An 11,238-nucleotide genomic window follows, 5' to 3' on the forward strand; every position below is an offset into this window, starting at 1 on the left:
AACAACATGCCTGAGTGTGTGAACAGGTGATTGCCTGAGACCACACACCTCAGAACCACAGGGGCCCAGATGTCACCCTGGGCAGCGAGGGAGAGTATAGGTCATTCTTTGGCCAGGATTAGGGTATCTAATGTTTGCAAAGCAGACTCCACCCGTGATCCGTCAGACCCTGCCAGGGAGGAGTGGCCACGAGGTACGGGACAGAGAGGCCGAGGCATTCGAGGGAATTTCTGCCCTTCCAAGAATTGCAGAAGGAAGTGCACGGAGGCAGGAAATCCTGGTGGACAAGGAGCAGTGATGCGTCGGGAAGGATGCCCAGATGTAGCCTTCAAAGCTGCATCACAGATCTGTCCCCCTGGATACCAAACTTGCAGGGAAAGGAATTCAGAGCCGTGGACCAGGATCCCAGAGGATTCCAATCCAGGTGAAGGGTGAACATGGAGCCCCCAGAGGGGCCGGGGGAGGGAGGGTCCTGCCTGCCCTTAGTCCATCTGCACATGACCTTCTCCGGCCTTGACCCTCCACATGCACGTTTTGAGCTTTTACATCGTTCTCTGCACTTAGAGCTGCTGCTGTCCAGAGCCTCATTAGAAAACGACAAGTTCCTAACATCTGGTGAAGAGGAACCTCCACAAGAGAAGCCGAAAACGTGGCCTCTCCTCCAAAGGGGTGGAAAAGCAGCCACTGTCCTGGGGCAGGTCGTGGTGCTGGCCCGTGCCATTTTAAAGACACCCGCATTCCAGTGGTTGTTGCTCTGCCTGTGAAAGTACCTCCACCCTCTAAATGCCAGGAGCTCTGGGTGCTGTCTCTGCTCCTGGCCCACGTGAACCACACTGAAATGAAGCCGTCCTCTGAGTAAGGGGGGGCGCGGAGGTGTCCCTCAGTATCCAGGGAGGGGCCTGGCCCTTCTCCCTTCTCTCACATACAATAAGCCGAGACCCTGCAAGATTTCTTCATTCCAGGAGGAACGCGAGAGTCTGTGTCTCCTTGACACGAGCACAGGAGGGGAAAGAACCAGACCGTGACTCGCAGGCTGGAACAGAAACAGGATTTTAACATCAAATTCAAAACTAGTACTAACTATTAACACGAAAGAAATACGGCCCCTTCCCAAGTGGTAAACAGGCGCTGGGGTGGAGCTGCCAGGCCTGTGGGGTGGGGTCGTCCCCTCCCTCTTGGGCTCCAGGGCTCCCAGGAAAAGGCTTAGAATGTTCTTCTCCCCATCAGCATGGGAGGAGCCGGCCTGGGGCCCCGCGTGTTTCCCAGCCGCGTCCCCGCCGCTGAAGAGCAGGCTGCACTCGAGCTGTTGGAAGGACCGGGATCTGCCACTGTTGCTGGGTTCTGCGTCAGGGGTCTGGTGACTGAAGAGAAGACACTGATGATTGGGGGGGTCACACCAGTATCCCAGCCCAACACCTCAGCCCCACTGCATTCTGCTCCAAACCTTGTCCTGAGTGTTCAGTCAACACTACCCCATTGTCCCTGACATGGGAGCTGGCATTTCGCTTCACCCATTTCACAGAAGAGGAAGCTGAGTCCCACAAAGGTCAAGGGAATTGTCCCTCACAGGCCTGGTCAGCAGTGGAGCTGGGATCCCCGTGCCGGCTGTCCATCTCCCTAGGCCCGTGCTTAGCCCGAAGCTTTCCGGAGCCCCTGGCTTCAGTCCCTGCCTGTCTGGACACTCACCGAGCCCTGAGCTGAGAGACGCGCGGTTCTTCTTGGGCAGGAAAAACCGGCGCATCTTGCCGGCCCTCTCCTGTGGGGGCTCCAGGTGGCAGGACAGGCTGTAGCTAAAGGACAGAGGGGACTTTTCAGCTACCGGGAGCCACACCTCAGGTGACCCTCCCAGAGACGGCCAGCAGTTGGAGTCCCAGGGCCCCACGGGTGACCATGCGACAAGCCCCGGGACTGACCCGGAAGCCACGGGCACGGGCTCCCTGGAGCTGGCCATCAGAGAGAGTCCGCCTTGCCCTCACCAACTCCTGCCCCGCCTCACCTCTCATCCTCGCTGAGGGGCTCCATGGCCTCGAACCAGGCCCCAAATCGCTCCTCAGCCTCAATGTGGTAAAGATGGACTGCCTCCTGGAGCAGGAAGATCTGCTCGGTGACTTTGAATTCCTGGGAGAAAGGACATGATGCAGACGGGGCCTGGGTGGGGGACCGTGCTGGGGACTCAGACAGGTGAGAAGAGGGTCAAGGAGCTGGTCTGGGGTCTTGGCCCACATGGGAACCCTCCTTCCCTCCAATTCCGTGCAGGACTTGCTCGTTCTCACAGTTGGCTTGAAATAGCTCCTCCTGCAGGAAGGTGTCCTTGGTGCCAGCCCCTTCCCCCACGCACCAATGGGACGGCTTTCCCAGCTCTGGGTGCCGAACTCTCCCAAGAAAAGCAAGGCCCAAGGCATCGGGCCAGAGAAGGTCTTCCCCGGAGGAGTCTCTGATTGCCACAGCCCCACCCTCCGCACGGGGAGGCCACAGCTGCTCACCTCACTCCTTTTCTCAAAATTGATCTCATTTCCCTGGAAGGCAGAGAGCCAAAGCCCATGAGCAACAGCCCCCTTAGCCCATAGCTAGCCCCCGTCTCCACCCTTTCTCAGGTTGCTCTACCAGCAGGGTCGACCAGGGAGCAGGCGCTACCAGAAACGGGAATGGGTCCCGGGCAAGACTCTGAGCTCCAGAGCAAGGAGGCCACGGGGCTATGGCTCAGGGACATTCTAAGACAGCCCTCTCTGACAGACAGACAGACTGAGGCCTCAGGCAGGAAGGGATGCTCAGCCACTCGTGTGCTTCCTGCCTTGGAGGGGCCTGGCTTCACTCCCTGCAGGGGCGGGGCCTGAGGGAGAGGCTGAGTCCAGCTCAGACACACCCTCCAGCAGCTCCGCAGTCAGGCAGCCTGGACTGGCGGCTCACCTGGATCCTATATTCACTCATCACTAAGATGGCCATGACACCCAGCTCCCGGGGTGGCTGTGAGGCCCTCACGAGAGGACTCTGCCAAGGGTTGTGAGCTCAGGCCTCAGTGCAAGTCTCTCCTCCCAAATCTCCGAATCCTGATCCCCAGCCCCACCTCCAGGCTCACTCACCTCCAGGTAATCCTCCATGTTGGTGTCCAGCAGCAGTAGGTAATTGAGGAATGTGCCAAGGAAGGGGATGAGCCCCTGTGCCAGCGGGGTGGAGACGGTGATGAGATCCCGCTCTCAGGAGCCGTCAAAGACCTCTCCTCCACTCCTCACCCCAGCCTCCTGCCCAGCCCAAGCTACCCACCTAGGCGGCCTCCCCCCAATTTCCTCCTCTTCTCTCCTCCAGGAACCCCAAACTCCTCCAGGCACCTCCCAGCAGCCGGCTCTGGCAAAACCCAGGGTACGTGGTCCCCGCCCCTCCCTGTCCCAAATCCGTTGTGCGCCCATCCATTCCAGGCCTCCTCCTGGTCACTTCCAATGCAGGCATTTCAGGTCTGTGGCACCAGGAGCAGGGCTGGAGGAGAAAGGCTCCCTCTCTGCTGGTAGAGACCTCCGGCTAGGAAGGGGAGTCCCCTCTCCTGCGACTCCTGGGCCCCTCCTCCACAGGCACCCTTACCTTCTGGGCACCTGTGGGGCCCGTCTCCAGGCTGGTCAACATAGAGGTCGCCTCCTGCCAGGGTGTTGACAGGGCCAGTGAGCCGACGCTCCCCTCCAAGTGTCCTCCCAGACCCCTCCCAGATCGGGGACCCTGGACATGTGGCCCCAGTCACCTGGTGCCCCTGCGGCTCCCGCCTCCAGGGTGCTCTGATTCCAGAGCCATCCCAGCTCCAACACTCACTCCTGTGTGACCTTGGGCCCGCCCAGGCCTCCCTGAACCTGTTACCTCGTCTGGAAGGTTTGACGAACTCTGTCTGCCTCCCACAGTCTCCTGAGGCCCAAGCGTCATCTGACCGTCATCACTGCTCTCCGCTCAAGCCTGCCTCTGGAGCCAGGTCCAAGCTCCCCACATTCCTCCCCACCCTTGAGCCTCGGCACCCACTGTGAGGCCTGCACCACGGCTCATCTCCCTCTGGCTCCCAGATGAGGAGACCAAGGCCCACACAGGGGCAGGGACTTGCTCAGGGGGCCCCAGAGGAGAGGCTGCTCCCCCTCCCAGCCACAGGCCCCTGTCTCCTCTGCCTTCACACCACCCTCTGCCCAGCCGCTGACCACAGTGCTGTCCTCGGGACTCTCAGGCTGTGTTCGGGCCCCCAGCTGGGCCGAGCCACGGATGGAGGGAGATGAGGTGTCTCAGGAGGCCTGGTCAAGTGGCTTCTGCCAGCCCCAACGCCCAGGAGTCTCTGATCCCAGGCCGAGGCCAAGGCCTTGCTAAAGCCCTCAGCTCCCTAGGATCCCCTCAGGGAGTTCCCCTGCACAGAATTCTTTCTTCATCCGCTCAGGATGGGGACCCCGAATGCCACGTCTGACTAGCAGGGGAGGGGGCGACCAGGGCACTGCGGGGTGGCATTTCCTTTCTGTTTTACGAGGAAACTTCTGACGTCTGGGCGGGAAGGATCCCTGAAGAAGCCATCAGTTCCCTGGGCACTTGCCCTTGCCCTCCGGGGCACATGTCATCGCCAACAAGGACCTGGGTGAGCATCCCACTGGGACTGTCTGCAGCGCCCACTTTAGGGGCCAGAGTGGGGAGTCACCGAGGGGACACAGATCTGTCCCAGGTCCAGTGTCCGTCCCAAGGCTGGGAAGCCCCTGAGTGCCCCCGGCCCGTGGGATCCGGCAGTGCCCATCCCTCAGGCAGGCAGGGTGCCCTTCTTGAGAGGCACAGTGAAGACAGAAGGAGCAGTGGGGCCCTGGCTTCCTGAGCACAGACTGGGCTGACTTCGGAAGAAAGGAAGCCCGCCCACTCGCTCCAGCCAGTGGCCAGGAGGAAGATGCAGGGCAGCTGATGGAGCAGCATGGAAGCCAGACACCGGCACCTTCTGCCAGGTCCTCAGCCTCCTGGAACAGTCCAGCCCGCACCATTCTATCCCATGCCCCTGGCCTCCTGTCCCAAACTGCCCCCACCTGCCCATGGAGCTAGCACATCCCTCTTCCTGTCCATCTTTTCCTGACCAACTTCACGTGACAGGAGAACCAAAGCTCATCCTGCCGGGTCCCCTCCCCTCTCGCTCCCCCTCCTTCCAGATGTGCAGCCTCCGTCTTACCTTCACCAGCTGCCTCCTGCTCACCCACTGGTCTTTGATGAACCTCTTCAACTTTCGAGAGCTCTTCCTGAGGGGAGAGGAAAGGAGGAAAGAAAACCCGGGGCGGTTGAAGGCGAAATGCCTTTGGCTGAGAACCCGGAAGGTTCAAAGGGCCTGGGGCCTGGACGAGGGTTTTCCCCGGGTTCTTCGGAGCTCTGAGGTCACCGTGGGACTCGGGTGGAGGCTCTCCTGCGGTCACCTGGGGCCTCCATTCCCACTCCGACTGAGCACATTGTTTCTAACAGCGTTGGTTGCCGATGAGGGCTCCGTTGCTGCGAAGTACACCCTTGGAAATCTCCAGTGTGGCTCAATCCAGGATGTGACAAGGGGGGAGCCACTGCCTAGGGTCTCAGAGAGTCTCAGAGACCCGAGCAAGGAGGCCAGTCCCCATCCCTAGGGTCCGCTGCCTCCCAGATGGTCCTAGCTGAATGAGGGGTCCATGGCAGTCGCACGGGGGATGTCTGGTCCGCCCTGGTGGTGCTTGGATGGAGCACGGCCTACCCACCTGGCAACTCGTCCCCATGTCTTTTGCAGACGGCTGATGGAGGGGCTCTGCAGAGCAGACACGATGGCACGCAGGGACGCATAATTTCCAAGGACTCGGCACTCCTGAGGAAGGGAAGGGAATGAGCTGCGACGGCGGGCTGGAGCCCTGCTTCCTCTGGCTTGTGTCCCCTCGTGGGCTTCTGCTGTCCTGGATGAGGCAGATGCCCAGGGAAGCGAGGGAGGGCACACCTGGGAGCTGATGAGTAACGCTCGCGGGCAGGAAGATTTTAGCTCAACCCAGGGCGGGAAGGGAGCTTCCCACCACTGGGACCAGCACTCAAGGTCAGCAGGCCCTTGGCAGCAAGGGGCCTAGGACTTTGCCGAGGCCCAGACCACCGACTTCAAGGCTGAAAGCTGCGAGAGGAGAAGGGGCAGTCCCCCTGACTCCAGGGAGGGGCTCCCTGGGCCCTGCCACTACTGACCTTGGCCACCTGAATCCACAGCTCGACGACTCTGGCCCTGTCCTGGGCCGTCATGCTGAGGTCCCCAAGGCACGTCGTGATGACGCAGCCGGACACGTGAAGAAACTGGTTGATAGTGGCCCGAACCGTGGGAGCCAGGTACTCCTTGCTCCCATTGGGCCGCTGGCACCACACAAAACCCAGGCAGTGGCGGGGCTCCACCTTCTTGAACAGCTCCTGGGGAGGATGGGGACTGTCACCTGACCCTGCCACACCCGAGCTCAGAGTCTGCAGGCCCCCGCAGCCCCAGGCAGGAGGCACTGGTCAGCTGCAGCTCAGGAACCTGAGGAGGTGGCCTGAAGCTTCTGGGAGTCTCTGGGTTTTGTCTGTGTCCGCTGAGGCCGCCCAGCGCAGGATGACCGAGGACCCAATAGGGGCGGGGAAGAGAAGTCCCATTGGCTCGCAGCCCAGTCTTGCTTCCCCCAAGCACCAGAACACGGCTCACACCTGCCCATCTCAAGGGGCATCTTCCACCCGTTCTCATCACCCCCTGGTCCCACTCCCCTTTCAGCTGCACGTTCCCCCGAGGCAGCAACAACCATGGGCTTTGTTTGCCTGTCTTCCATGTAGGTAAGGACGCACTAGGTGTCTAATAAGTACGGAGGCTGTTGAGGCCTCCTGGGCCGATGGGTGAGTGACCCAGGACTTGGCAGCACTCCAGTGAGCTTCCCTCCCCCACCAGAGGGCTATTCTCTGCCCCGCTTCCTCTCTGTTCGACCTCATCCATCCGCACAGCCACTCTGCCCAGCAGGTGCCCGCCCTTGGTGTGCTCTCTACTGTCCATGTGGGGACAGCAAGGACTTGGGGGCCAGAAGGTGGCCCAGGTCACCCGGTGGGTGAGTGGGGGAGCTGTGACTTGCACCCACATCGTTGGATTGCGGCTGAGGGAACAGGAGGTCTGGGGCAGCTGATGGCCCACCAAGGCGGGCCCCACCTAGCCCAAGAGCCCCGCTGCTCACCGCATCCATCCGGGTCAGCTGCTCGGCCACCAGCTTCGGAGGGAAGTCCAGCAGCTTAGGCCTCTCCTCTCTCAGCTCGGCGCTCGCTTCTGCGGTGACTTCGGCAGCTGGAGGCAGAGATCGTCCAAAAGTCAATGGCGCATCTTGCTCCAGCTCAGAAGCTGGCACTGGGGCTGAAGCTGATGGCGCTCGCTCCGGCCCTGGAGAGGCCGATGGAGGTGAGGCTGCTGGAGGTGAGGCTGCTGGTGGTGAGGCCGCCTCCAGCTCCGGCGCGGAAGGTGGAACTACAGCTGGAGCTGCCTCTGGCCCCGGAGCTGGCCCTTGCTCTGGCTCTAGAGCCGGCAGGAGCTCTGGAACTGGCGCTGCAGCGGGAGAAAGAGAAAGTTTCACCTACGTACCCGACTTTACAAGACAGGAGAGACTCCGCTGTCTTGAAGGGAACCCCAGCCCGTGAACCCCACCGCAGACAGTCTTCCCAGACTGCTGTGCCCTCACCTTCCAGCTCTGCCCTCCTGGGCCCCAGATGTTGCAGCTGGACCTGGGGAAGGTAGGCAGGGCCTCCCAGGTGCGACCCAGGCCAGATGACACGCAGAGAGGCCAGCCGCATCCTGAAAGAGGGAAAGGGCGTGGGCTCCCAGAAATCCTGCATTGGGTCCAGCCAGGTTCCCACCATAGAAGACGCGGTACTGGGCGGAAGCAGTTGGGCCACAGAGCCAGAGGCCTGGCCGTCGCTTCCACACTGTCCTCCCAAGGCACCCTGCTTTGGGTCTGGGCCCTGTGCCTGCCCCTTTCCACCAGGGGGGAGTCCCACCCCGGCGCTGACTCCTGTGTGGCCATCCTGGCAGTGGCAGGCCTGCTCATCCAGCAGGTGGAACACGGGGTTTGTGTGAGTCTCTTCTTCCCACTGCCACTCTTCTCGCAAAGAGGCTGGACACAGTCCAGCCCAGCCCTCCACGCCCTTGTGCAAGTGGACTGAGGACTGAGGCCGATGTGTGAGCGGCTCGCTAACACCCCTTCTCTTCTGGGCCTGCTGGTGGTGGTCAGAAGGGGTGGATATGGAGAAGGGGAAGCGGAGGGAGACGGGACTGTGGTGGGGATGGGTCGCCAGGGAACAGCTCAAGCCAGCCTCCCCTCTGGTTCCCAGGGGCTCTGGGACCCCACCCACAGCTCTCTTTCACTCCTATCCCCTTGCAGTAGAAGCCATCAGACCTCAGCCCTCCCAGAGGAATCAAAAGATGAGTGAGATCAGAGTTGTGCCGGGCCCGCCCCAGCCACAGTCCTCTGTCCTCTTGTTCTCCCCCAGCCCTGTTCTGTGGAGACAGGAGGCCCTCGTCTGGCACTCAAAGAACACTCAGGTCTTTAGTTGGCGCTGGGGTCCATCATGCATGAGAACGTGGGAAGAGGCCTCCAGTCGTAAAGGAGCATAGGAGGGCATCCCCTGGGACAGGCGGGGGACAGGATCTGTGGATGATATGGTGTGTGACTATCTGAGTCTCAGGCTGCTGCGGGGGTCCAGGGGCTGTGTCTGCTTCATTCACTGCGTTGTGCCAAGTGTCTCTAAAGCTCCCGCATGTCACAGGTGCTTAATATACAGTGTTCTCGAATGAACTCCAACCAGAAGCATCCCCGGTAGCTGAGTGGGCCTGGGGCCCCTCTGCGGCCCCGGAGACCCCTCCTTGGCTACTCCAAGGACCCGCCCCACGACCAGCTGGATGGAATCCCACACTCCCTGCCAGAGTGCTTTCCGTGTGCCTTTGCAAACTCAGAAAGGCCCCATCCCAGCGATGGGGGAGCAGACTGCTCTTCATCGGGGAGAGGGAAAGAATAACCAGGAACAACCACGGCACGTCTCTCAGCCCCTTCTGTAGAGCCAGGCCCCAGGGAAGCACCTGCCGTGGCTCATCCCATTCGTGCCCACCAGAACCCGATGAAGTTTATCCTCTCCCACTCCACTTTGCAGAGGAGCAATCGAAGCTCAGAGAGATGGAGGGCCGTTTCCAAGACACACAGCTGGCAGTGGGCAGAGTCACCACTGTGCTGAGGAGGGGCTGGGCACTCACGTAGCAAGTAGGTGGTCCAGGACCCCGTGGGAGGTGAGGACAGCCGCGCAGTCAAACACGATGGTGGTGACGTTGGCCATGTTTCGAGGCGCCAAGGCTGGTCCTATGGACGGCGGCAGCCTCTCCAGCAGGCCTGCCTGGAGGGCCCGCATCCTGCAGGCCTCATTCCGCTGCCCGAGTGACTCTCCGCGCTGGGTGAGATGAGGAAGGACACAGAGTCACCAGCACCAGCGTGAACCTCCAGGAAGTCAAGGTCTGGAGGTCCCCCAGGAACTGTGAGCCCCTCAGGGATGTGTGCAGAGGAGGGACAGGATTGCCCACAGCCAACCGGTTTCCAGGCTTGAAAAGTCCAATTTGAGTTTGGGCGGGGGGAGGATTATACGATGAGTTCCTCAGGACACTTGGCTGGCTTGGCAAGGACAGACCGCCCCGCACCAAAGCGTGCATTAAGAGCACTGACCAGCGAATCCAACACAAACATCCCCATTCTAGAGATGAGAGGACGGAAGCTTCGGGCTGCCAAGTGGCTGCTCAGGGTCCTGTGGGTCGGAACTGAGAACCGCCCTAAGCCAGGGCTGCAGGACTCCCCCGCTCCCCCACCTGAGGCTTCATGTGCTCCTGACATGAAGGGAAATGTCTGGTGGGAACCTCAGCCCTCCCCAGTCGGGAGACAGTGCACGGGCAGACAGACGCTGTGAGGATCTGGCTGACTACAAGAAAGGACGCTGGTTTTTCTTTCTTTTACACGAAAGGGAGGTTTGAGACCCTCGTTACAGAGGTTTCAGATTCAGAAAATGGCAGATTTCAAAGATGCCCCTGGCCGAGTGTGAAGCGCAAACATCAGTGTTTTGTCTACTCCGCCTAGGGTTAGGAAAGAGCGACTTCCCACCCTCCTAGGTAGCTGGTGAGGAGGCGTGGAAGTCCAGATTCCTTTGGGACTGGGCCCTTGGGACACTCCAGTGGGAAAGCCCTGGGCGGGTCCAGGGGAGGGCTCCAGATTTGACTCTGGATTGTGGACACACCCCGGTGATCTCAGGGCCCCGGGTGTCACTCACTCTCCCCTCAGTCCAGCCCCGGGCAAGGTCGGTGGTCTGCTGCACTTGCCCCCTGTCCAGGGAGATGGAGCCGTAGGACCCATGCGCCAGCTCCTGGACCATCTCCTGGGTGGAGCTCTGCAAAGACAGCGTCCGGTGGCCGCGGCGGCAGGTAGCAGGGGCCTGCCTGCACTTGCCCACAGGGGGAAAACTCTCCCGCACACCGAGCACAGACAGAGGGGCATCCGCATAGACCTCCAGACAGGGAGCGAATGAGATGACACCTCACGGGCTTGGGATTCACCTACGGGTAGGGCGGCTTGGCTCCCAGCACTCACCTTCCATCCTGCCAGCCACCACCCGGGATATGAACACGACATACCGCCAGGCTTCCAAGCCCTAACCGTCTGCTCCCGTCCAGGGTAGCTCCACGCTCATCCCTGCCTTCCGTCACTCCATGCCCGCCAACACACACACACAATAAGGGTCAAGGGGTGTGGGGCTGCCCGCATGGGAGGGTGGGATCACACTTGTGGCCTGACCCGGAGTGGCCCGCCCTGGGCTGCCTTGTGTTACCTGAGGGTTCCTTCTTCCGAATGGCCTGAGGTCTTGGAGGTGCGGTCTCAGCCAATGTCGACAGCGCTGGAGAAGACTGTCATTGTTGGCTCTCTGTGCGCCAGAGCCTCGCAAAGAGGGGATACACGAACACATCCTCCTGTGTCGAGTGTCTCTGGTCAAATGGGCTATGTGTACAAAATGGCTGCCTGGTGACCAGAGTTCTAAGCTCTGTTGGGGTCGGTCGCCAAGGAAGTGAGGTCATGTCTCCAAGGTTCCAGGATGGGGGGCCCTTCCCTCCATCAGACCCACCCAAAGCCCCCTCGGGGCTGTTGACCGCTCACCCTCCTTGCCCGTGTCATCTCCCGAGCTGTACAGAAAGTTCCATCACAGCCCTCCCCACAGCTCCTTGGGATCGGAACCAGC

The 11,238-nt window shown here is 61.0% G+C and overlaps 1 protein-coding gene across 1 annotated transcript; it reads right to left on the minus strand.

The window, feature by feature from the left end:
* Positions 1 to 1,034: 1,034 nt before the first annotated feature.
* Positions 1,035 to 11,007, minus strand: LOC138915411 (ral guanine nucleotide dissociation stimulator-like). The gene is made up of 14 exons (XM_070221593.1): positions 10,834 to 11,007; positions 10,279 to 10,395; positions 9,224 to 9,414; positions 7,659 to 7,771; positions 7,164 to 7,525; positions 6,166 to 6,381; positions 5,703 to 5,806; positions 5,159 to 5,225; positions 3,574 to 3,627; positions 3,081 to 3,155; positions 2,484 to 2,516; positions 1,997 to 2,118; positions 1,687 to 1,790; positions 1,035 to 1,361 (listed from the first exon to the last, which is right to left on the minus strand). Exons 1-14 carry the CDS (start codon positions 10,966 to 10,968, stop codon positions 1,204 to 1,206), a joined length of 1,851 nt encoding a protein of 616 aa, XP_070077694.1. The 5' UTR covers positions 10,969 to 11,007; the 3' UTR covers positions 1,035 to 1,203.
* Positions 11,008 to 11,238: the final 231 nt, after the last annotated feature.

This window comes from Equus caballus, chromosome 9 (assembly GCF_041296265.1).
Source record: "Equus caballus isolate H_3958 breed thoroughbred chromosome 9, TB-T2T, whole genome shotgun sequence".
In the NCBI taxonomy this organism is placed as follows: domain Eukaryota; kingdom Metazoa; phylum Chordata; class Mammalia; order Perissodactyla; family Equidae; genus Equus; species Equus caballus.

Coding starts and splice junctions, on each gene's coding strand:
- LOC138915411 (XM_070221593.1), bottom strand. CDS start 10,968: ATGTGTTCGTGTATCCCCTCTTTGCGAGGCTCTGGCGCACAGAGAGCC. Junction 10,396..10,833: donor TCGGAAGAAGGAACCCTCAG/GTAACACAAGGC, acceptor CTGTCTTTGCAG/AGCTCCACCCAGGAGATGGT. Junction 6,382..7,163: donor AGCTGACCCGGATGGATGCG/GTGAGCAGCGGG, acceptor CATCCTCCCCAG/GAGCTGTTCAAGAAGGTGGA.